At 31.3% G+C, this 27,369-nt stretch overlaps 2 protein-coding genes and 1 long non-coding RNA gene across 3 annotated transcripts; all 3 read left to right on the top strand.

Annotated features, from left to right (window-relative positions):
* LOC134687697 (carbonic anhydrase 4-like) lies at positions 1-17,446 on the top strand. Its single transcript, XM_063548154.1, has 10 exons — positions 1-109; positions 370-402; positions 1,189-1,365; positions 2,367-2,515; positions 3,975-4,046; positions 6,272-6,335; positions 6,821-6,978; positions 7,972-8,076; positions 15,895-16,087; positions 17,334-17,446. The coding sequence occupies exons 1-10, from the start codon at positions 1-3 to the stop codon at positions 17,444-17,446; spliced, it is 1,173 nt and encodes a 390-aa protein (XP_063404224.1).
* A 697-nt stretch (positions 17,447-18,143) lies between these two features.
* On the top strand, positions 18,144-20,533 carry LOC134686037 (uncharacterized). The gene is made up of 3 exons (XR_010101509.1): positions 18,144-18,203; positions 19,096-19,170; positions 20,370-20,533. It is a non-coding gene; the product is annotated as an uncharacterized LOC134686037 (long non-coding RNA).
* A 7-nt stretch (positions 20,534-20,540) lies between these two features.
* LOC134687696 (uncharacterized) lies at positions 20,541-26,773 on the top strand. Its single transcript, XM_063548153.1, has 7 exons — positions 20,541-21,047; positions 21,628-21,848; positions 22,241-22,444; positions 23,079-23,366; positions 24,064-24,348; positions 25,105-25,270; positions 26,088-26,773. The coding sequence occupies exons 1-7, from the start codon at positions 20,717-20,719 to the stop codon at positions 26,771-26,773; spliced, it is 2,181 nt and encodes a 726-aa protein (XP_063404223.1). The 5' UTR covers positions 20,541-20,716.
* The last annotated feature ends 596 nt before the right edge of the window (positions 26,774-27,369 follow it).

The following is a 27,369-nucleotide window of genomic DNA, read 5'->3' as shown; positions in this document are numbered from 1 at the left end:
ATGAAATCGAAAGTTATGTTACTCTTTTTCTGTATAGAAACAATTATTTTGCAAGCGACTGAGGCGAATGAAGAAGTGCAAGTGACGACACTGCCTAAAGCAATTGAAGGTAAGCTGCTTGATTTATTGTAACCTCTTAAATACAATTTCAGTATACATATTTAGTCACTATGATACTCACTGTATAGTAGTTGTATTTCCCAAGCTCAAAAAGATTATCCAGAATCTGCAACGTCATTGTGTATCAGTAGTTAAAAGATCAAAGGAGCATAAGTAAATGTTCTTATATTTACCTTACTAATTTTCAACCATCAATATTGATAGTAAAATAAAACCAGAGAATAAACAATGTCTCTTCTTATATTTTAGGTCTAACCTGGGGATATTATCAAGGTGGCATTCGTAAGTACATAATATAAACATCAACTCAATAGATAACGTTAATTTACTGATATTAAAATCAAGAATAAATCTGCATTCAAATTGTTTAAAAGTCGCTTGTCATTATTAGTTTCTTTAAACAAAAAACATGGATTTTTATTAAACATTTTATATAAATATTTATAGAGCTCCAATGTGAATTATCCAACCTTGCGTCCAATTCACCGTATCATGGCACTGATCAAAACCATACGTCATACTATGTTGCATTATGAAAATGTTCCTATAAGTTCTTCACTAATTTTCGGATACAATTGAGAAAAATATATTGGCATGTTATCCAGGTCATAAAAGCACAACTTGCGATACTGTGCATATTATGCTTATTAGTAACAACATAACAAGCAAATGAATATGTAAAGGAAACAATATTTATAAACCTTTCTTAAGTGTATGTGCAATAAATCTCATAAATACATGCATTCTTATATGTAAATGTGCTGAAGAAAATTACAAAATGCATTCTATAAAAATAATCTTGCATAAATTTACATTGTTGCAGCTAAGTACATATTAATAGATTATCGAAAATCTATTTCAATATATTAAATTTGTTTTCGAACATCTCGATCATGAATTCAGGTTATTATACGATCGGGGCTAAAGTCGTTATCCCAAATATTTCGCTATGAATTTGAATTAAAAACAAAATGTAATAATTTCTTTAGCAATTTAACAACTTTTTTTCATTGAAATCATTGCAATATTATCATTTTAACTTCACAAAGTGCCATAATTTTATTACAGCGCCACCATTTTGGTCTTGCCTAGCAAATTATGAAATGTGTGCTGGTACCATGCAGTCCCCTGTCAATATTGAAACACGTCACGTGGTCAGAAACAACAAGATTAGAAAGTTTTGTTTCTCAGGACTCCGAAAAACAGCAGGAATAAAAATGGAGCTAAAAAATACTGGTCTTGCAGGTATAGGGTTTTGAACTTCATTTATTTTATCTTAACGTTTAAGATACATTGCCACATTGTTTTATCTGATTTGTTTGAAAATTCATTTATCTGTTCTTCAAGTTTGAAGTTACATTACTTTCGATGCCGTATTTGGCACAACTTTTTGGAATTTAGGGTCCTCAATGCTCTTCAATTTGAACTTTTTTTTTATTTGAGCGTCACTGATGATATGCAGACGAAACGCGCATCTGGCGTATCAAATCATAAGATTTGTATCTGTGATAACTAGTAAAGCCTCTTTCCTTTTTGATCATTTGTTTTTTTTCTCTCACTTTTATCTATTTTCTAATTTAACCATCTGTTTCATTTCACTCTATTGAATATTATTTTATTAATAAGTATCTATTTTCTAATTTTAACATCTTATTATTCTCTGTTCCATTTCTCTATCTCACTATTTTTGGTTATTTTAGACTATTCTTATGTTAGGCTCATTACTTTATATTTTGTAAATTCTCTCATGACCTACTAGACCCTCATATATATTTCCTTTATTTTACTATAAATTGACCGAGATACTTCGGGTTTACTTTTTGGGGTCTACATATAATTTAGTACGCCAGCCGCGCGTATCGTCTACATAAGACTCATCAGGAACGCTCATATCAAAATATTTATAAAGCCAAACAAGTACAAAGTTGAAGAGCATTGAGGATCCAAAATTCCAAAAAGTTGTGCCAAATACGGCTAAGGTAATATATGCCTGGGATAAGAAAATCCTTAGTTTTTCGAAAAATTCACAGTTATGTAAATAGGAAATTTATAAAAATTACCACATTATTGATATTCATGTCAACAGACTTTATTTTAACGTTATCATATAAACATTGATAAAAAAAAATAATGAGTTAATATGTCTTTATATAAATGTGTTTTATTTGAACAATAACTACGTTTTATTAAGTCCAATATCTTCTTACAAATATTTACATGTTATAAATATTTATATATTTTTACAGTTAAAGTACAGTTTCCCGATGTTCAGCCAATAATTAAAGGTGGAGGTCTACAGGGACCCCACACACTTTTACAGCTCCATTTCCATTGGGGAGATAATAGTCAAAGAGGTTCCGAGCATACAATAAATGGACAACATTCTGCTTTAGAAGTACGAATACAAACTTTATTATATTTCATTAGGTTATGATTTTATCAAGGTATGTCTCTTTAATTTTTTTATAAATACATATTGAGAATGTATCGCAAGTATGTGATATATTCAGTCCAGTATGAGAGTAGTCAGCACTTCTGTGTTGACCTGAGTTATCATTGATATGTTCATATTTATAGATTACCTGTTAACAATACTAAGGTTTTTCTACCTCAGGAATATATTACCTGAGCTGTATTTAGCAAAACGTATAGGAATTTGGGGTCCTCAATGCTCTTTAACTTCGCACTTTATATGTCCGTCACTAATAAGTCTTTTGTGGACGACACGAGCGTCTAGCGTAAATATAAAAGTTTAATCCTGGTATCTATGATAAGTTTATTTATGATTGGCACTTGGAAAATCCCTATCTTAAATTTATGTTGTAAAATTATGGGAAAATAAAAAAATAAATATATGAGATAAATGATATAAAAAACAAACATTCCAATGCTTAAATAAAGCATAAAAGTAAGCAAGAGAGAAATTTCTGAAATAAAGCTGAAGAAAACAAAAGATTAAAAAAAAATAATTTAAAAGCAAAAGGTGCACAAATAACAGTGTTTAAGTTAAATCACATGCTAACTGAATATAGTTTAGAATAAAAATAATATGCCCTGCAAAACAAAACTTACCATGACGTAATTGAAAAATAAACCAACTTTAAGTTAATCCACAATGCTTTATTGAATGGAAATTTGAAAAAATAAAAACACATGTGTATTTTAACGGTGTTAATCATGTTAATAACATGTTCAAGATTTTACACGTAAAGATGCAATTGATTAAACAAATCGATACAAGAAAAAAATCAAATCAGGTCAGTTGAACGATTTTGATCCGTGAACTGTACATGTGAAACATAATTGATTTTGAAATATATTAGCAGATATTAATGCTTAACATGATGTAAAAGATAAAAATCACAAATATACCGAACTCTGAGGAAAATTCAAAACAAAAACGTCCCTAATCAAATGACAAAATCAAGTTTTTCCATCACAAAAATAAGTAAATGGAAACAACTATGCAACATAAGCTGTTGTTTTCTTTTGTAATGTTAAATGAATTGAGTTGCATTTTGCAACAATTAGACTTGCCTAATAAAAACAAAAGATATATATAGTGTATTGATTTTGAACTAAAATTACCAGACGATATTGGCACAAAACATCAGCTAACAAACAGTGGTATGTTGTTTTTATTCATCCAACAGTAAAAGTTATGTTTTTAACGCGATATCCCGCATCTCCCAGCTAATAATCTTTCACAGAGTCTGAAGTAAACATGTAAGTATAAATATGAATTCGGATAGTCCTTACGATTAGATTGTTAGTTATCTAACTCGGGGTATAGTGTTACTTGCAATGCATGTGATTTTAGAATAATCGTAGATGCATATATTTATTTATTGTAGGCACATTTTGTGTTTGTTCCAACAAGAGATGACCCAAAACATTTTGCCGCAGTCATTGGAGTAATGATTTATGTAAGTCCATTTCTATTTATATTTTTACAACCGAATTATATACGGCGCCCAACACCATTTGATTATCTAGATTATAGCATATTGTTGGTTAAATGATGAGACTCAACACCAAATTAAAATTAAAATTGAAACAAAAGTTAAAAATCAAACGACAGTACATTGAAAATAATGTTATAAAAGCTAAAAACTAATAAATGCACCTTTATTCTATTTCATTCATATATTCAATTTGTATATCTTTAGTTTCTAAAATCATTTTTTTTCTTATATAATATATATTTATATATACTTATTAACATTCTAGATTCTTTAATGTATCAATATGGTTATTACTCACTGTCATTATTCTTAAGGTGCAATAAATAAGTAAAAATAAGTACATGATATCAAACATGTTAATTTTAAAAATGAGTTATTAAATTTAGTATTTTAAAAAGGTGACTGGAGACCATTTAATTTAAAATTAAGTGTGAGACCTCTAAATCAATGTTGCATTGCATTGTATTACCAAGAATATTAAATCTTTTTTTCATTTTAATTTAATTTTTTATTTTATTTCTGAGCTAACAATTTGAAGCATTCTTAAAATAGTCATACTTTGGATCTGAGCTAACTATTTGAAGCATCATTCCAGTCAGCTAAGAGGTAGTTTTGAAATATTAATTATGTGTTGCCATTATGTTTATGTATTTGTTGCTTTGTTTGAATGTTATATATTGTACCTTGTTTTGTGGAGAGGGCTTACATAGGCTATGATAACCACACATTTACACTGTTAACTGTTTTTAAGTTAAAACTCAAATTGTGATATATATCAACAAATAATGTTTATACTATAAGTTATATGGTTCGCTACTGACCCCCTACGGATCCATAGAGGGTTAGTAAACTCAATAGGGGGTGAGGGCGAAGGTCGAATCCCCTATGGATTTTATTTACCCTCTATGGTCCGTAGGGGGGTCAGTAGTTTAACGAATTTAACGAATTTATTGCACGCTGCACTTTCTTTGCTCTGTTTTGTTGAAAAATAAACAATGAAACAACCTTGATAGATGACGTCATAAGTAACGCGTAATGAACCCCCTATGAAATTTACTAACCCCCTACGGTCTCATAGGGGGTCACCACGTGACGGCGTTAAACCAATCACAATTACTAACCTGTGGTGCGATTTAAATACACAACTTTCCTTTTTCGTCATTTGGTCTCTGGTGAATATTTGTCTCATTGACAATTATACCACATATTCTTTTCACAAAATTAAAAGTAGTTACCTTTTCAGGTTATAAAGCGTAAGTAGTGACTTTACTCACAAACAATCGTATTTGTAAAAAAAAAATCCGTATGTTTCATTGTCATTTACGTCACACTTAATGGTATTTATCAATAGTATCCCCCTAAATTAGTATGTTACCCGGATTTGTTTTCTCTCAATCGCTTTCTGACAAATTTTAGTCTTCACCTAAGGGGATTGAATACATGGTACCTCAACCGTCATTACCTGTTGACAATATTGCCTATTACATGATCTAATGGTGAGGCATAGCATAAGTTTGGGCTTATAAGTTATAGCATAATATAATGTATGGATACTGTTTAAATATGATTTTTATAACGGGATAAGCACACATTTAAACAGTTGACTTCTCATGTGTAATGTTTTGATTTCATTTACTTCTATAAATCAGGGATAAGAAGCAAAAACAAGTTTTAAAAAGAATCGTGAAATCTTTCATATTCATTTAATAGTATAAGATGTTTTTGTTATGCTAGTCTTCGTTCAGTAATTCAAATAGTAGTTCAGTCTGTCTACCAACAGAAATGTGATGTTTCAAAATTTCCCAATTATGCCTTAAAAGACTTACGTCAAAGGAACTTGTGTAAAAAAATGAAGATTGGAGATTATTTTCCTCTTTTGACTTATATGACTTATATATGCAGTGGATTGAAAAGAAACAAAAAGATAAATATCAATGCTATTTGCTATCTAAAGTGACTCGATAATCTTCTTAGAAAAACCTTAAACAACTAAATAACCGAAGTGCAAGGCAAATTATAAACGGAAAGTCCCTCATCAAATTGCAAAACCATTATCTCAAACATACTGAACGACTGACTTCGTACCGGCATATCCTTATATAAAAATGGAGGTTCAATCCTGTATCTAGCCAAACTCTCAATTGTAAACCTTTCTCGGTAAATATGATTGATTATTATCGTTACAGGCTGGAAGTTATAATCCAAATTATGAACATATAGTTTCTAAGCTTAAAGACGTAAGAAATATTGGTAAGTTTACATGAAACTACAGCCCAAAAATATAGTGACAATGAGTGAATGGGCATTTATTTATTGTTAATAGTTTTTAAAAAATAGATTTGTTCTTAACAAAGGGGTAGGAGAAGAAACCAAGGGCACTAAAAACCATGGAACACAAAATGCATTAGATAAAGTACAACCAAAGAAAGATAATAGTGGATGGACGTTTATTGATCGTAAATCCATTTATAAAAACAGATTTGTTTTCAAGAGAAGGTTAGAAGAAAATGCTAAGAATATTAAAAAAAACATGAGACAAAATGTAAACATCGTCAATAAACCAGCAAGTCTAGCTTAAATGTTTAGTGCCGAACGTCCGTTTGTATTTTGTTTTTACATTTTGTTGGGTGAATATCCGTTTCTCCCTGTTTTTGGCAAGTCTATTTTTTCAGTTCTTACATGCTAGAATATTGATTTAGAAAAAATCTTCCTCCACGTATTTCATTTTTTTACAGGTGACAAGACAGTCCTGGACACTGTTCCAATTATGGATCTGTTCCCGGAATCCACTCGTTGTTGGTACCGATATTGTGGAAGTTTAACCACACCACCATGTAGAGAGACAGTGATATGGACTGTGTTTGAACAAGGCATTTCCATGTCAGAAGACCAGGTAAATTTAAATTGATATTTATAAACGAAAAAAAATATACAAAGAGTGATCACATTATTCTGATTCTATCTATTTTACTACATTTTAATAATAGGATATTCACCCATTATGTAAAAAAATATAAGGCAGGCATTACCTGTAAATGGGGACGAAGTCTGTATGAATTATTTTTTTGTAACTTAAATATTTGTTAAAAAAAAGAAACGGAAATATCGTAACGTTTCCGATTTTGGTTCTGTTGTTAGTGATTTTAGTTGTGACGTTATTTAAGTTATGACGTTATATGCAATGTAAACAAAGAAACACTATCATCAGGTAACGTTTTTTCATATCAAGGAATTATTAAAAATGAAATTGGTATTGCGTTCCTTCCTATTTTATACTAGACTGATAAATATATATTTTACTCAAAGTTTCATACAAACGAGACCGGAAAAAGGAAGTACATTGTAGATTTCTGCGCAGATGCGGGAATCCAGAAAATGACATAAAAAAAATTGAACGATTTTGAGTTCATTAGTACAATGAAAATTTCTGGAAAATTTTCCCGATTTTTTTTTTTTTATTGATTTTTCTACTGTTATTGGGGACTTCGTCCCCATAATAATACAACATCTACAGAGTTATTATTGATATACACATGTTCGCCAACTGTGTAACAGCGAAGTGAAATAAGATAGTTATGGTTACTTGTGTCATTTGGTAAAAAAATACTTTAAAACATCCACATTTACCTTTTATTTATTAGTGATTTTAAGATAAATGAATGTGTTCTCGAATTAAATGCAATACTATACTAATCACTCCAAAACAAGTGAGGTAACTTCAAGATTTGTTAATTGAACACCCATGGCTGCAAAAAACGCAACCAAAACCACATAGCAAATTTACTAAATACAACACAGCAAAATCACTTTAATAGACAATAAAGTTAGGGATTGAGCTGGTACAACTCCGAATTTTATTTAGATTGTTATGTATATTTCTTTCTAGATCAGTGAATTTCAGAAGTTGATGGGAGAACCAGCAGTATTTACAGAAGGGAAAAACAATATAGTTGATACCTTTAGACCTGTTCAGCCATTGTTACAACGCAAGGTTTCACTAAGCTGCCCTCGTTGGGGAAAATACTATTATGGACAAAGTCATCGAAATGCAAACGAGTACGGTTGCATCAACCATGGATATGGGAAACGAAATAGTCACAAGACGTACAATAATCATTTGTCTGGGTCCAATAGCTGTCTATGGGTTGATTGGTATAAAAAACAATTGGTAAATGCGAGCTGAGCTATTACAAAATGCAGTGTTGCCTAGTTATGAATAAAAAATTTCGAAATCATATTCTGTGTTGTTGTTGTTTTTTGAAGCAAAAAGTATTTTTGTTAGGCAACTACTGCAAATTTTTTTTAACTATATATTTCAATTAGAGACCTTGACTAGGTATGCAGAATAAAAAAAAGATGAAATATAACTAATACACAAATGGAGCAATTAAACAAATGATGGCCAATTCATAACAACATCAAAATTAGCAAAGCGATAGAGAACCAGGTAGCGAAAAAAAACAGTTTTCAGAACTTCACGTCTACCTGAATTTATACTATGAGAAAAAAAAGATCAATTCAGCTTATTATGCTTATAAGTCAACTATCTATAAAATAATACAAAAAGATGTCAACAATTAAAGGTCACGCACGGAAATTAACAAAGAGCTCGAGTTGAATGGATACCGGAAAATAAGCTATAAAAGCCCAAATGAGATACTGTGTACACAATTCAATTGAGGAAAACAATGGCTTGATTATAGCACAACAGATAATTCAAGAAACACAAATCTGGTAGTCGGAGACTAACGGTCAACACTTTAGTAAATAAAGGCAACAGTAGTATACCGCTGTTAAAAATTCATAAATCGATAGAGAAAAAAACAAATCCGGGTTACAAACTAAAGCTGAGGGGAACATATCAAATATAAGTAAACTATTTGTCGAAATTTGTCTATGTTTCTACCATTTCATTACACCTGTGTCTTTAACTTATATTTGATATATGTGTTATTCTAACATGTACTCAATCACGGTGGGTATGGTTGTCCTGCGAGAGAACGTACTGTGCTGGTGATTTGGTCCTGACGGGTGCTGGTGGGTCCTGATTCTGTGCTGGTGGGTTTGTTTACATTGTATCAGAACGGCAATAAAACGACTGTTTTGTTGCTTAATTTTTCTCTGATGTGTCACAAGTACCATGCAAAGTATATTACAACAATATTATATTGCAAAAGTCGTGCAAGTTCGTTAAACGAAATTGTCCTGACGCTGTGCTGGTGATAAGAAAAACGGTCCTGGTTCTGTGCTCCTATGTCCTTGTTCTGTGCTTTTATATTTTAGTTAAAAGTGGCATACATTCAAGATCATTGATGCTGTACTGTTATTGACTTATTAGCTGTTGTCTGCTTTCTTGAAATTGACATTGTTGTGAATCTGTTTATTATGAGTAAAAAAATACCCCTATTTAAAAAAAAAAAATTTAAACTAACTGTAATCTTATTTATTGGCCTGTTAATGGAACCCTTCTTGCCCCCTTTTAAGATAAGAAAATACGTTTACGATTTTCGGGATAACGAACATTTTGCAAGATCACCAAAATACGTTGTAATTTATACAATACTTATATAAAGTAGATGATGTGGTATGTTTGTTGTCAATGGACAAATTTCCATAAGAAACCAAAGGAAGTATGTGTTAACAACCATACGTCATCGTACGACCTTCAATAATAACCCATAAAATAAAAATGTAAAAGGTTTTGCATAAAAATGGAGAGCAAAAATATAGAACAAAGGACTTTCTGAGCGTTTGAATCATGTCTTTAGCAGCTTAAAACACATTTGTTTGTGAACAATTGAGTGCTGACTATAAGAATGACAATAGTATTGCGGGTTTGTTTGTTTGGTGTGGGGTTTGTTTTTTTTTGGGGGGGGGGGGGGAAGGATGGGGATAAGTTGGAGCGAGGTTACAGTGAAAGCTTGGAATAGTTTCCCGTAAGATTTAAAAGTTGTATTGTAAAAGAAAAATGTATCTTATAGCTATTAAGAATCACTTGCTGTAATATTTTTCCAACAATTTTTTTTTGTCTAAACGGTTATCAGTTGTTTTTTTTCGAAAGTTCGATAGAACACTAAAAAAAATCACTATTTTATGAAAGGGCAGGCTAGAATATGTCAGCGAATGAAGACGAAATAACCTAGAGAACACTTATAAAATTAAGATTTCTTAGCTTTTTTCATTTCAAAATAAATATTTTTGATAAAGAATTACGGGGGAGGAAGTGAACAATGTGTCCTTCTTTTCTATATATATATATTTTCATGAATAAAAATAAAATGTGCCTTGATTATAATTGAAAATGAGTAAATGGAAAAAGTACCCAACTAAAATACACTTTTATTTTAATATTGGTAATTACACTAAGCTTTTAAGTTTTGTGTGTCAAACACACCATCTCTGTAGTAATAACTCCTTACTTAGATATTTCACTTCATTCATTTTTTTTCTGCATTTTTTATATTGTGAATAATAGAATTATTATATAAAAATGTAGCCTTAATTTATATATAAAAAAAAACTGAATCTAAAGCCATTTTTATCAAACATTTTTGTTTCCATCTATCCGTTTTCAGGACTTTAAAAATCAACAATAACACGCCTGAAAAGTAAAATGCGTACTCGGCTGTCTGTAATCGACCATTTTTGACACTCCAGGCTCCTACAAAAAAAAGCCGGGGTGGGGGTTCAAAGATGCAAATTAAGTACTTATATCAATATTTTATCTTTTCGTGTACGGTTTATGACCCCTCCTGTGGCCTATCAATTCCGAAATGTGCAAACTGCAATAGTATCAAAACGGCACAGACAATGAATAATAGAGATATAATTTTGTACATATATCCAAGGGGAAACTTCTTGCAAAGCATTATTATTTATAGTTCATTATTGTATTTAGTAGAAAAAGAGAATTTAGTGAAAATAAAATCACTATTTTTGTAAAAAATTCACAGACCTTTGTACAGAGATTTTTGTTATGTTTAGTAGGGGATCAACACAATGGTTCATTACCGAGTAAAAAAAATCAAAATGTCTATCTACCTTGCACATTTCAGAAAATTCAGATCAGATAACGAAACTGGTTCCAGCAACATTTATAAGCAATTTAAGATTGTGACCCTCACAGTTTCCATTCACCACAAGTATTCTCGTTACAACGAATCATTTTAAATACAAAAATACGTGTTGCATGCAGCCTGTTGTGTATCTATTAATATATGTATACGGATAAAGTTATGAAAGGCAGCAGGGTCATCAGGGTGATGAGTCCATGTCATCTAAAATAAATGCTAAGCATAGATCTAGAAAGCGACATATAATCATGACATTAAAAAAAGTCTTCTTTTCGACTTTTTTCGAAAAAATTGACACATAAAATGAATTATATAGTATTGTGGATTTTTTAACTTATTTTAGATACTATATATTGTTATCTGATATTGGACGAAAGATGTTGGCCTTTTATGTTATTATGTAATACAAGTTCAGATCATTTGAAAACACATATTAAACAGCCAAATGGATGCACAAGAGCTTAAATAGGAGTCATAGATCCTGTTGGCAACACTTATCTGGCTAATTTTATTGATTTTGTAACATTTGTTTCAAATAAGACCAACTTCTTATCTAAAATCACCAGCACCGTATCAGGACCCACCAGCACAATATCAGGACATGAATAAATTGAGAAAATGCTTAATTTTAATAAATTGCAATGTTTTTTCACAAAATTGTTTTGTCGTGTGGATTGCAGTCTAGAAAGCGGACTCTATGAGCATTTTTGTTTTATTTTTTCAGTTCGAGATTTTCTGAAAATGAGCATTTTTGTGTTACGCTTACTGAAACAGTTTAGAGGGTAATTTTTTTAATGGTTTACATATGAACCCATAAGAAACGAAATTGAAAAATCTCAACTGTTTTCTTCCATTTTTTATGAGTGAAAACGTCAAAAATCATCATTTTCGTCTTTGTTTACATTTTTTCATTGATCACCAGCACCCGTCAGGACCGAATCACCAGCACAGTACGTTCTCACGCAGGACAACCATACCCACCGTGTCAATACCATTTCACGTGATCATTTGTTAATAAAAAAAAACTATATTTATGATTCGTCGGTCCAACTTATTTCAACTCTGGTGTTTTGATATAGAACGATACCGTATGTTACCTTAATTTTCTTTTTTCCTCCATGCCATGCATGTTAACATCGGAGCGGGTATCATTGGTATATTTTGAATGTATAGACCAAATAGGTAAGTGTGTTCAAATATGGTGTAGATCAGCCTGCCTGGTGTTTTCAGGGAATAAAACCTATATCATAGGACGAAGGACATCATATGATGACAAAAAAATACATGCCTTGTAGAGATATACGAGCTTAAATTTAGATCAGACAAACGACGGTCTCCAAATCAATTTATATAAACCTAAATATTTCACTACACAAACTCATTATAACCAGTTATTAGAATATATAGTGGCTGTATTTGTTTTTAAAGTAGACTAACGAAAGGAATTCATTAATGTCTTCAATGGAAACTGTCGTGACTCTCGCGTGTTCAGCCAGGTAGTCAGCACTGCGGTATTGACATGAATATCAATAAGATGGTATTTTTTTATATAAATATCCTGTTAACAAAATTATGACTTTTACGAAAAACTAAGGATTTTCTTATCCCAGGAATAGATTACCTTAGCTGTATTTTGGACATTTTTTTGGAATTTTTCGGTCCTCAATCCTCTTCAACTTTGTACTTGTTTGGTTTTATAACTATTTTGATATGAGCGTCACTGATGAGTCTTATGTAGACGAAACGCGCGTCTGCCATATTAAATTGTAATCCTGGTAACTTGGATACATATTTACATCAATGGGTCGATGCCACTGCTGGTGGACGTTTCGTCACCGGGGGTATCAACAGCCCATAGTCAGCACTTCGGTGTTGACATGAATATCAATTATATGGTCATTATTATAAATATCCTGTTTACAAAACTAAGAATTTTACGACAAACTAAGAATTTTCTTGTTCAAGGAATAGATTACCGAAGCTGTATTTGTCCCAACCTTTTTCGAATTTTGGGTTCTCAATGCTTATCAATTTTGAACTTGATTGGCCTTATAACTATTTTGATCTGAGCGTCACTGATGAGTCTTATGTAGACGAAACGCGCGACTGGTGTATTAGATTATAATCCTGGTATCTTTAATAACAATTCACATCAGTGGGTGGATGCCACTGCTGGAAGACGTTTCGTCAACGAGGGTATCACCAGCCTAGTCGTCAGCACTTCGGTGTTAACATGAATATCAATTATATGGTCATTATTATAAATATCCTGTTTACAAAACTAAGAATTTTACGACAAACTAAAGTTTTTCTTGTTCAAGGAATAGATTACCGAAGCTGTATTTGTCCCAACCTTTTTCGAATTTTGGGTCCTCAATGCTGTTCAATTTTAAACTTGATTGGCCTTATAACTATTTTGACCTGAGCGTCACTGATGAGTCTAATGTAGACGAAACCCGCATCTGGCGTAGGAAATTATAATTATGCTACCTTTGATACCTATTTACACCAATGAGTGGATGCCCCTGCTGGTGGACGTTTCGTTACCGAGGTAATCAACAGCTCAATTATATGGTCATTATTATAAATATCCTGTTTACAAAACCATGAATTTTACGAAAAACTGAGGATTTTCTTGTCCCAGGCATAGATTACCTTAGCTGTATTTGGCATTTTTTTAAGGAATTTTTTGTCCTCAATGCTGTTCAACTTTGTACTTGTTTGGCGTTATAACTATTTGAATTTGAGCGCAACTGATGTGTCTGATGTAGGCGAGCATTAACATGTTTGTAAAGTCTTAAATTGACGGCATGAGTTGGACTATAGCCTTTATTCAGACTATAAGAAATGTTGTTTGGTTGATACTTTATAGATACACAATTCCTTTAACAATCCATAGACAGTAATTCAAGATTCATTTCAGAATACCTTTTCATTTAGCAGGGTGTTGACCTTCATGCCAAAAAAAGCCCCTATCCCAGATGAAAAGAAGTTATTGAATTCAATATTGGTGGCTGCTTTGTTATCTAAGTCTTAGGATTGAAGGAAAATGTCAAAAAGAATTATTAGAATTGTCGTCTACCATATGAGATTGTATTGTTGAAGTATTGAAAATCCGTGTTTCATATATATATTAGAAAATGCAATCCCTCTATAAAATGGCTAACAAGAAACATTACAAGTTTTTACGTTGTTATGACGTCAACTTTGTAGTTCAGAAAGAATTAAGTACGAAAATTTCTTTTGATAGAAGACGTCTATAAAACATGAGATATGCTTTTATACGTTTTGAATATTTCTTGACATCAATTTATAGAATTACTGAAACGTAACATTTGCAATTGAAATTCAAATAAAAAAAACCAAAAGTAATTAATAGATTTGTACCATATGTTTTTTCCTTTTTTTCCATTTGAAAATGCGTTAAATCTATAAAAAAAAAAAGCACCAGCTTTTTAAATACTACTGCATTGTGAACATGAAAACTAATTCTAATTGAAAATATCTGTGATTTGATAATATGAAACTACTGATTAGATAGTATACACAATGATAATAACTACTTCGAAAAAAAGCACTGCTTACAATAAAACTTTCTGATATTGTCCCTACTCAAGCTAAATTAATATTGATAAAACAAAGGTTTCAAGTCACTCAGAATACATGCACGTTGATCTTAGATGTATTTGTCTTTTATTTTTAGTTCAATGTACTCCATTAAGTTCTGAACTGTTTTGGGTTCTTTTTGTTCTAAGTTTTACAAGTGCATCGCACTATTTCAAGATGATTATGTGTTTTTCATTTCCTAAATGCAACACTTTAAAGATACTTCTCAGAGGAAAAACAATTGAAACTTTGTTTTCCATAAAAAAAATTTACAGATTTTACAAAATGTGACCTAGTGTATTAACCTACATTTAACCAGAAAAAAAACTTCAGTATGTTAGTCAGAACTTCGGGATTGACATAATTAAAAGACATATGTCTTGCATTTATGAAACAAGTACATTGTACCAGTTTGAATATGTAGTAATATTGAACAAGAAAGAATCATTGGGTTGGCAAAATGCAAAAGGTATAGCACAATATCCCGCCCTTTTTTAAACAAAAATATACATTTATAAAAGACGTCTTTTAAGAGCCATTCTCTGTAAGCATCAAAATATGATGGAAACCAGTGGTCACAGATTTTAATAAAACTTTTTTAAGTGAATGCTTAGTGATGTAAAAACATCTTTGTCATAATAAAAAAATATTGTTATGTTAATTGCCATGTTAACCATACAATTCATTTTCAGAAATTTACAGTAGAAACCTTTAAAATCCAACTAAGTATTTCTTCAAAACGCACCGATGAAATCCCTTGAAATTAACAGAATATAAAGTTCTCTCCTAATAGTTTTTATATACCAAAAATCAGATATGTGTTATTTTAAATAAGAAAAATAATTCACCTTGGTCATATAGAAATTTGCTATCAGGAGTGCAAAATTCTACTAGAGTTATTTCCCTTAGTACAACTCTTTTGTTGTTTATGTTAAAAATGAAAGTAGCTTCAGCAGCAGACACACGAAATGGTTTGCAATTTTAACACAAACTGCACTACAGATGAGTGTTCTGATGATGTTACTGATATCAACACATGTGATTGTAATGACAAAAATATAATTTTAACTGAATCTGGTCTTTTGCCAAAGAATTTTACTGATTTTTATATATGCTCAACCCATTTCAAGCAATTATTGAAAAGAAACTCTGATTTGAGAAGGAGAAAAGTATGTCAGGTTCCTACTTTGATTAGTGCACATCCTCCAGTAGCATCACACTCTGTTGTTGGTGTAAAAAAGCCAAAGCCTAGCCGTCATATCACCATCACTGATGTAGAAAAGATTCAGAAATGTTATGGCCTCACACTTCCTATTGGAACACGTAAGTTAAGGTTCATCATAAGGAATTGAAAAATATGGCCGTGTTTACACCTCAAAAATTACTATGAGTACAGACAAACTGGTACATCCAGGAAAGTTTTAAGGCATGGCAGGAACTAGATATATAAAAGTTATATGAAGTCTACGTTTCAGAAAATTAAAAACTTACCTGCATTTTGATGTGCATTTTTTTCCAGTCTGCAGAAGATAGCAAAATAAACAAACACTCGAGTTTCATTTGATACGGTCCACTCAGTTACACAGTTTAAACCTGTTAAATCACCTATTGTTTACAGGTGTCTATTGTCCATTTAAATCAATACTACTCACAACATTGATTATATGAGGGGAGCTTCTCAATCGTTTTCACTACTTAGTTAATGTTTGCACCTTCTGCAGGAACGAAAAAAAATGGATAGCAAAATCTAGAAATTTTATAATTTTCTGAAACATAAAATGCATTTAAAATTTATATATCTAGTTCCTGCCATCCCTTAAAACTGTTGCAGGTGTATAGGTTAGTCTGTACTCAGAGTAAAATTTGGGGTGTAAATACGGCCATTTTAGCCAAAAGGTTATGATGAACCTTAAAAACTAAATTAATATATTTATTATGACTGTTTATTTTTTTTCTTTCCAATTGCCTGGTATAGTTTACATTTGTTCAATTCTTTTTTAAATAACACTCTGGAAATACAAAAGAGACCCTTTTTAGCTACCATTTGAATTTTGAGGGGGGGGGGTTCTGTAATTTTTTTAGTTGTAATCTGAGATTATCTCTTTCTTGCCGTTTTATTTTTTCACTGTGACTACAGTAGATATTGGGTATTGTTTTATTTTTTCATTGATTTTATTCTGACTTTTTTTACATTATTTGTCATCCTGCCATTTTGTGGACAAAGTTGCTCATCTTTTTTTTACCTCAAAACTTCTGATGCTCTTGTCCTGCCTTTTTTTTAAATTTTTATCCTTTATCCCTTTAAAAATCAATAGAAGCTTCCTAATAAGGGGAGGAATCCTACACTTGAGGTACTGATTTCTGTTTATATAAAACTATATATCAGTGGGGTGCAATTTACATGTCAATAGGTCATTATAGACATGAACATGTTGATCTTTTCTGTTACATGTAAGATGTCTGTAAAAACTATGTGTTGATCTCTTCAATCTCAATATAAACATAACCATTGCTGTAAAGTTTCTATTAATTACCCATATTCATATACATGTATTATGTAAGTTTTCAGGAATGATTGAACCCACATATGCTGCATGCACTAGCTGCCTGATTAAAATTTCCAAGCAGTCCACAGAGATAGAAGCTGAAAGTCTTGATCAAGGAAAGTGTGAAGATGACTAGGTAAGGCAAACAAAATATTGTTTTAACAATCAGAATACATGTGTCTGTGAATTTATCTAAAATTTCATGTACAGCAAGCTCTTTAAATATAAATATGAATAAAAAAAAATCCAATGCATAACCAACCCTAACTGCTTAACTGATTATACACTTTATACAAATTCCATATTGGGTCAATAAACTTTTTACCTAATTTACTGGAACAAAAAATGATAAAAAAAAGAGTCCAATTTTTTACTTTGTAAACATGGTAAACCTGTCTGACACCAGTATCACTAGATCAATAATTTTGTGTACCACAGACACATTGCACCATAACGTGTTAAGATAAAGGTGGTTAGCATATATATTTATGCCTAATTGACTGTATGTTTGTTCAATATATATACATTCTACGTAGAGATGTTGAATGATGGGCAATGAGACAGCTACCCACCAAAGAACACAGATATGAACAAATGCAGGTTACTGTATGGGTTTGCAATGAAAACAATTCTTTTGGAATGGAAAGGCTTTAAAGGGAAAGGGCCCCTGGATAATAAAATCTAAATTTAAAGCAGTCCAAGAAAGAAAATAAATGTTGACAGGATGTACCAAAAAGTATTGAATAACCGATACATTTCTTATCAATAGACTTTATATTTGTATTTAACAGATTCAGCAATGCACAAAATTAAATACAGATGATGAAACATAACTCATGGAGACTGACCAGTTGGATGTGTTAACAGAAAAAGAAAATATTTGCGATAATCTTGTAAGCATGTGCAGCTAGTGTCATTTTTGATATAATTGGGTTTTTTAAAGTTTTTATTTGGGGGTGGTTAGGGGGGGTGTGACCCTAAAATATTAGACAATTATAACAAGGTAATGGATATTTAAGTCATCATTTGCATTATTTCAACACAAGAACAACATATTTATAATTTTTTGGTCACAATTCATACAAAAACAAGAAGATGTGGTATAATACTAATAGCCAACAAGTCAAATCTCCACCAGAGACCAAAGGCATTGAAGTAAATAGCTTATGCCATTCTTATGTCTTCAACAATAAGAAAAACCCATAAATCACAGTCAGCTACAAAAGGCCCCCAAAAGACAATTGTAAAACAATGCACGAGGAAAACAAGCATCCCCTCCTTTATAAATCTGTCCCTTTTTGCAATGATTTTGAATTACAAAATTTAAATTAAAATTACCTTCTCATTTGATAAAATTGTAAAATAAAAGCACATAGAAATTGTTCATTTTGCTAAGAAATACATTTAATTTTAACTAAAGTATATATTTGCATTTGTTTTTCTGACGTCACTTTTTTTGTTGATGTTCGATGTTTGATGTTTAAATGTAAAGATTTTATAAACAGGTTTATGTATTATATACTAGTACATGTGTCTGTGTTTGTGTCTTACGTACCAAAACAAAATTAATATTTGTCGGTGGTAAAAACTGTTTTACTTAAAACAAGGTTAGAATATAGTTTAGTGCAAAAATAGATACTGTATACAGACCATAATATTTGAAAAAAAATATTTTTTTGTTTCTATAGTAATTAATTATGTTTGAAAACTAAAAATGTGTTAATGCATTTAGCACATTCAGGATTTCAAAAAATGTAATAACAACATACATCATTATTTTTTCAGATTGAAATTTCAGCATCCGAATATACAGTTACATCAGAAGAGTCAGGAAGTCAAAATTATTTATCCCAGTCACAAGTAAGTAAAATCTCCAAAAAAAGTATTCTATCACATTACATTGATAAAAGTTTATATCATTAACACTTTAACATGATCAATGTGACAATTCAAAAACAGAAATTAAAGCCGCATTCAAAAGAAATGAATCCTATATTTTAGGCCCAATTACCAGAAATTAAAAGGAAACAGAATTAAAAGAAGAACAATCAAAACATATAAGCATTACATTTAGGAGATAACTGTATTGTATGTTAAGCTCCGACGGCATCAATTGGGGATTTGATGGTCGCAAATTAAATTTACTGGCGACGCATTAGCGGAGACAGTAAACGGGTATTTGCGACCATCAAATTCCAAATTGATGCCCTCAGAGCTTAAAATACAATATTGGTATCTCCATTCTAAGGAAACTGCCAGAAATCAACGTTAAAACATGTATTCAAAATTTGTCATATTATGCCATCTGCGCTTGCGCGAACGTCCCATAGCATCAATTGTCAATTGATGCCATGTAAATAAATGATGTTATCCAATCAAAATGAACGTTACAAACGTTGTTGCATTAGAATGTTCAGTTGTTTTTGTTTATGCAAGATTGATTATGAACATAAACATAATTCTTTCCCGCTGCCTGCATAATGTCTAGGGGCAAGTATTTGATGCATATTTAGAGTGAAAATAAAAACTGTAGTACAGTTATAATAATCTTTTACTAAGAAAATTATTTTGTACATGTACTAATACACTGCTGTGATACTTTACTATATAATAATATTTAACATGTATGAGGATGATGCAGGACTAGCTTCCTGCAGAGGTGTTTCAATTTTTTTTTCAACATTTCTGATTTTTTGAAAGCTCTTGAAATCCTATGCGGTAACTAAACCATGTATTTTTAAGGACAATCTATATCAAATATATATAGTCACCATGTGAAATTCATTAACCAATCATATCCCCATAAATCTATAGGAGGCAAGATAAAATATATTATTGCCACTACAATTATCTGAAATAGATTTGTATATTTCTCATTGAGTTTCGATTGACAACAGCTTATGTATGAAAAAAAGGAAATGTTGTAAAGTTGTGAATAAGACAACTATTTACCAAGTTGTGTCCCTTTAAAATGTTACATGCAAGCAGGGGAATCATCTATGACCCTTGGGCCCATTCCTCCTTTATTTAATTGTAATCAGTTTTATACTTCTTTGCAGCAATCAGTCAGAAGTTATGAACGTTGCAGCTACTTGACATCTTTGAATGATTTCCTGTCATCAGTCAGATTGCAGGAATTCTCAGAAAAAGAAAGAAAAACATGGCGGTCCTACACATTTAAAACAAGAAATACCTACAAATAAGATTTGATGAGATTATGAAATTGATAATAGGAATTTTATTTCCAAATGATGTTGATGAAGTAATTGATGACATAAAATGTCCCAAGCAGTTAAATGAAGAAAACAGAACTAGTCATATAGAGTACAAAGATATTGTCACTTCATACAGAAAAGCAGAATCCTGGCAACAAGGTAGACAAGTTCTTTCAGTTCTTGCCTCAAGAATGTCCTTCAAGGACTTACTGTCTCTACTACCAGAAGTAACATCTCATCGCTACTATGCTGCTCTCAGTCATTCAAAGAAAATTGGGCCAGCACTTCCAATTCCTGAGAAAAAATTGCATCGACAAAAATTAGATCCTGAAAGATTAGACACATTCTTAGATTTCATTACATCCAGTCATGTTGTCCGTGATCTACCTTTTGGGGGAAAAAAACTGAAGTTTTCAGATGGAACAGTCCACAATTTACCTAACGTTGTACGTTGCATGGGTTCAGCAGACATAATACAGCAGTACAAAGCATACAGTCAGGAAAATGAAATTTCACTTTTAGGTAAGGCCAAATAAAGATATATATGTATAGAAAAATACACAAATTAAAGGATATCATATGGGGTGTCTAACCATGACACAAAATCTAAAAAAAAAAAACACACACAAAAACAAAAAGCATATGAACAGTACATTTTAATATTTGTTCTTCATCTCAAAGTCACAATGACACCTTCAACAAGGTGCAGGTTTAAGATGGCTCCTATCACTTTCTTGGCTGGAAATCTATGCAAAAATAATTTTTTGATAGACTTTGTCAAGTGTTATGCAACACCACCTGAATTAGCACAGGTTAAAAAAACACATACTTAAAGAAATATATATTTAAAACCAATTAGTTTCTTTGCATAGGTGTAAATTTAAAATTAACATGATTTTAAATTTATGTGTAGAATATATTTAAAAAGTATCAGATGAAAGGTGAAGGACTGGTTATCCTTGTATAATACATATTGACTAATAATATTGAATATTGAAAAAAGGTATGAATGAATTATAAAATGGATCAAATCTAATTGTGCTACTTGGACATTTAAAAAATAATCAATCAATCTAAACTAAATGTTACTTTTATTAAATAGGTGACAGTACCATGTTTAAAATACTTGCCCAGTGTGGTGCTAAAGTCAAAAAAAGCCTTGAAGGACTGGACTATTTTGTAGCAGAAGGAGGACGTGCCTTCATTACCTTTCAAGATGTCTTAGACAAATTGCTGACCTACGACGCTATATCACCAGATGACCACAAAAGTTTCCAGGCACTGTTCTTACAATCAAAGCAGTATTTAAGGACTGACTATAAGGTTTGTTAGACTAAATTTGGACACTTTTAAAGGATAAATAAGTCCATTTTATGTGATAAATTAGAAATTGCCATTAGTTTTCAGGTTTTTGAATTTCTTCAGTTTCGAAATCATTGGGGTGCCAAAATATTATAAATTTTTTAATGAAGATTTGCATCCATCCATTACATAAACTTCATTTAGATTAAATAATCCCTTGATTTTTGTCTTGCCTAGAAATAATAAAAAAGCGACTCATATGTATGCTTTTTCCAGCATTGATGGCATAGTTTGTGATGAGATCCAGTTTAAATGTATTTGCAAACCACTAGTATTTGGCCAATGAAATTGGAACAAGTGTAGTTCATATGTTACTTTATATACCTTCACATTAATTTATTACATTTTCAGAGGGAAGAGAAGTAGCTGATCACTGTATGTTGTATGCCCTCAGTGATGAAAAAGATGAGGCATTTACAGAACAATGTTCTCACAATCACCAGATGGTCTGTGAAAGCTGTGAACAGTTGAAAGAGACCATTGCTGCATTACAAAAGATCTTTGTTACTTCCTCAGTAGATGGAAAAGAGGATGAGATGAATGACCTCAACTTCAGGGTAACTTATTATATTATTTATATGACCACTTTTAAATGTAAAAAAGTTTGATTACATTTACATATGATTGTTCAAGGAAATTAATTACCCTTATCTATTATTGTTGCTTGCTGGTAATTCAGCTTGCTATGGGATGTAATCAAGCTTGTTAGTTTCTTTGAATATTTCCTCCATATATATGTTTCCCAAATACAATACTATCTTTTCCAATTTGTTACTTGATGACCAATCTTCCTACCGGTATTTTAATGGCTATCATTCTGCATAAAATTTCCATTACACAATATATGTACTGGACTAGAAGGAAAGAGCAACTGTTTCATATTTAATTATTTTTGTATTAACTTATGAATTAAATAAAAAGAATTAACTAATTCAGGATATGTTTTATCAGAGAGTATTCTATTTTTAAGTGTGAATGAATCGTCACTAGGCTAATTGAGTTGCAACAGGAAAGTCTGTAATTTATATTTACACTGTTTTAATTATTCCCCTATGAAAAGACCAATGAAAAAGCATACATTTTAGAAAACTGACATCAGAGATCAGAACAAAATATTACCTAACAGGTCATACCAAAATTTAGGATAAAACTTTATAAAAATATGTTTTATGAATTGATCTTCATTTGTAGGTAAAACAAGCAACAAAGAGTATTTTCAGCCTGAAAAAGCACATAATAAGATGCAAAAACCAAGACTTAGCAAAAACTCAACTTTTTGAAACCATGCCTTCAAATGAAGTTTTACTGGTATGTGACTGGGCTATGAAGTTTTTACCCCTCAAGTTTCGTGAAGATCAATGTGATTGGTTCGGAAAGAGAGGAATACCATGGCACATATCTATAGCCTTCTGTAGGAAAGATGATGGAAGCATTGGTAGCCTTGGGTTTGTTCATTTGTTTGCAACCCAAATATCCCAGGTTAGATTTTGTATATGAATAAGCTATAATTTTAATTGTTTTTTACTGTAAAGATGACATATTGAATAATATATGGTAGGGCAAGTAGGAACTTTGTTGCAAAATTCATCTATAACAAAGAAAGAATAGAGGATAAACGTACACGAGACAACATCTTAACATATAACATAGTTTAAATTATAATAAATATGAATGGCACACAATAAAGCGAGTTGAAGATGGTGTAATAGGCCTAGCAGACAACTTATAAAATATTTTTAAAATGTGTAAGAGGAACCATACCATGATAATGAGTACGAATATCACATAAAGAAAATAAGGTAAAGACATTGGCTAATAAATTAAATTGTGCCATTGGTGAGATTAAATGTGGTCTGTACACTGATGTAGCTGTGAGATATGTATTATCCATTTTCATAATGCATTTTTATACACTAAGAATAACAGACAAACACATGAAAATCTTGGGGTTAACCTTTGGTATCATTAATCAAATAGTGTATGTACATGTATGACTACCCTAAACAAAATTGTGTTTGAATACCTATCCATATACTTGATATGATACTTTCTTCTTAAAACAATTTAGTATCTGTACTCTAATTTTAGTTGTAGTTGATCAATTATGCTTAGGAAATGGATATTTTATAAAGCAGTTTAAAAGTTGTTATTTATTTTGTTTACATTCTTTTAACAGGACAGCCAAGTAACAGCCAGTATTATCCAAGATGTAATGGATAAAATTAGAGAAATTAACACCAATGACATAAAGTTTAATGTATGGTCTGACAATGCTGGTTGTTACAAGTCAACAGAGATGCTTTCATTCTTATTCCATTCAGGTCTTACCCTGTCATATGACTTCTGTGAATCCCAGAATGGGAAGGGACCATGTGACCACACTGCTGCAACCATCAAATCTTCTATTAGAAGATATGTAAACCAGGGTCATGATCTACTTACAGCACAATCAATGAAAAAGGTACATATAATTTTAAAAACCCAATCAGTTTCATGTCTTAAACATCCCTAGATTACAGCTGTAAATGTACTTTGAAATTAAGAAATTATTGCAAGGTTTTTATTAATGGTCATTAATTGGAATTGTTAGACTGCTTGATTATAGAAATAATAAGAATTCTCATTCTGATATTTTAAACATAAATCTGTATGCACCTTTTGCAAATATGGCAGTAACTTATCTCACAATTTCATTAATTCTGTAAAAATTGCAATAACAAATGCACACAATAATTTATTAGTCTGACAATGTCAGTGCCAAGCAAAACAATTAACAAGGTTTATTATAAATGATCCAGAATAGCATGAGTGCAGCTTTAAAAAGATTTAAATCATGTGGAAACCAGTGAGCAACAACAATAACTATTTTGGATATAATAACTGAAGGAATTAGACCCAGTTATAGGACAGCTAAAGTTACTTTTTTACTCTATATAAATATAAAAACAAGGAATAGTATAATTGTGCCTGATACTAATCTCCACTGGAGACCATATGACTTAGAATTTATCAATTATAGGTCACTGCAAGGCCTTAAACAATGAAAAAAAAACCCAGATACTTCATTGTAAGCTCCTTTTTGTTATGATTTTATATCTATGATTTGAGGTTTTTATATTTTAAATAAAGATTTACAACCAAAAAAGCCAACAGTTCCAATCTACTCTAGTTATTTTTCTTCTTATAAGCATTTACAATAATTTCACTTTATTTACAGGCAATAGACAAGTCATCAAAAAATGTAAAGTACATAGTTCGTGTCATAGAAGGAACTGAGTGTAGGAAAACTAAGTACACTGCTATACCTGCAATATCAACCTATAGTAACTTCACATTTAGCACACATGGCATTACTGCATGGAAGGCATACCAAGTTGGCACAGGTAAAAAGATAAATATTATTTTTATAATTCCCCGCAACATGAATATGAAAATAGAAGATGTGGTATGATAGCCAATGAGACAACTATCCATAAAGAGACCAAATGACACATAAATTAACAGTTATAGGTCACTATATGGCCTTCAATGATGAGCAATGCCCATCAGAGTCTTTGCAATACTTTTAGATTGCTTGTTAATTTACTATTTTCTTATCCTTTCTTCTTATAATTTCCTAATCATGATTAAGATCTCCAAACACTGATTTTCTATTGATATGTAAGCAGTCAATAGACCATAACTTGATATATGTGATTCAAGTATTATTTTTTGCGATTATGTTGAAAAATTTGTCACAAATTTTTTAGTTTGCTCTAAGTCAGAATATAGTATCCAAATATTATTTATGACTTCCTGCAAACCGTTTCCTTCATGTGGGTTAGTAGGTTTAAGATTCGAAAGTTTTGTTGGCACTATTTAATTTACTCCCTAACATGGGACAGTGGAGTAACAGTACAACATCGGAACAAACTATAAAAACACAGTTCTTACTTGTCAGATTGATCACAACAAAGCAAAAAACAACTAACAATATATAGACACATACTAGATGTGGCAGCCAAGGATTATGTATATCCAGCACTAGACTCAAAGTTCAGTTATATTAATTTCACACATACTTTTCGTGTCAATAGCTACAATATATAGCCAGTTCATTTTCACTGAGTGTAAAACAGCAACAATCAATCAATTAATCAATTATTGTTTAAACAGTATTCTCAAATTATAAGTTATGCAATTTTATTTTCTACATTTTAGGAAAGCTTATACCTTCATCTGCTATTCCAAGTGTTGAAAAGTTTATTCTAAATACCTCATGTCCAGAGATAGAGGGAGAAATTGATGTGGTTTTTCACCAACTGCCACCTAAAGCTGAAAAGGAAGAAAACACCATAACTTGTGCAAATGAGGGATGCACACTGTCTTTTTCATCTTTTCATGACGTGTCAAGCCACTTAATGTTCGGCAAGTTTGAGTTTGAATTCAGGTGCCAGTTTAGTAATGGATGTGACATTACTAAGAAGACTTACATTACAAAGATGTCTAAGTCTTTTTCAACCAACTTTCAAGTTTCATCAGCAGGGCTGACAGTTGGAATTAATGACAACTCTGATTTAGAACTTGGCTGGGCAATAAAAGAAGAAAGGAAGAACAAAAGGTTTAATGTGAACCAAAAAGAATCACTCACTGAAAAATTTAACAAAGGTCTAAAAACTGGCAGAAAGGAAGATCCTTTTTTGGTATCAGAGGAAATGCTGACTGATAGAAAAGAAGATGGAAATAGAAGATTTTCATATGATGAAATCCTTTCGGTACAACAAATCACAAGTTTCTTTTCTAGAATGAGCAGGAAGAACAAATCATTTTATGATTCCGTTGATGCATCAAGGGAAGAAACTATCACAACTATCAGGAGAGAACTAACTGCAGATGAACTTAATTAAATTTCTTTTACCAACTTTATGTAAAAAACTACAAATATTTTATGCACTTATAGTATGGTATGATTGTCAATGATACAAATCCTATAAATGACACTAAAGGTCACTGTAGAGTCTTTAACAATGAGCAAAGCCCATACTGCATTATCAGCTACAAAAGGCTTCAAAATGACAAATTTAAATAGCTTTAAGTGAAATTGTTAAAACAATTTGTTTTTCCAATAAAAATACCAAATGAGACATCAAACTCACGATCCATTGAACATAGACAATGATGGTAAGAGTTTCCGTTATAAGTTTTTGGTAAAAGATTTTGGTCAAGGTAGTTTTTGATGAAATTGAACTCCAATCAACTTGAAACTTAGTACACATGTTCCCTAAGATATGATCTTTCTAATTTAATATGTCTAAATACCAAATTAGATTTTCCCCTCAATTTCACAGTAAACTAAACATAGAAAATGATAGTGTGCATGGAGCATACGAGCATCTGTGAAATTGACAACATTTTGTTCTTGCTTTTATAAGTTATAGTGAGAGTTGGATTTCCTATGATATTTCCAATCATAGACAGAGACATTGACTTGTGTTTTGTTTGC

This window comes from Mytilus trossulus, chromosome 10, assembly GCF_036588685.1.
Source record: "Mytilus trossulus isolate FHL-02 chromosome 10, PNRI_Mtr1.1.1.hap1, whole genome shotgun sequence".
Taxonomy (NCBI): Eukaryota; Metazoa; Mollusca; class Bivalvia; order Mytilida; family Mytilidae; genus Mytilus; species Mytilus trossulus.
The sequence above is the reverse complement of the archived record's forward strand: the minus strand, read 5'-3'. Positions and strand labels throughout refer to the sequence as shown.

Excerpts from the sequence above, each read along its gene's own strand:
- LOC134687697 (XM_063548154.1), top strand. The coding sequence starts at position 1 with ATGAAATCGAAAGTTATGTTACTCTTTTTCTGTATAGAAACAATTATT. Across the intron at positions 110-369 it reads ACTGCCTAAAGCAATTGAAG|GTCTAACCTGGGGATATTAT; the intron begins GTAAGCTGCTTG and ends CTTATATTTTAG. Across the intron at positions 403-1,188 it reads ATATTATCAAGGTGGCATTC|CGCCACCATTTTGGTCTTGC; the intron begins GTAAGTACATAA and ends ATTTTATTACAG.
- LOC134687696 (XM_063548153.1), top strand. The coding sequence starts at position 20,717 with ATGTCCTTCAAGGACTTACTGTCTCTACTACCAGAAGTAACATCTCAT. Across the intron at positions 21,849-22,240 it reads ATTTAAGGACTGACTATAAG|GGAAGAGAAGTAGCTGATCA; the intron begins GTTTGTTAGACT and ends ACATTTTCAGAG. Across the intron at positions 23,367-24,063 it reads TTGCAACCCAAATATCCCAG|GACAGCCAAGTAACAGCCAG; the intron begins GTTAGATTTTGT and ends TTCTTTTAACAG.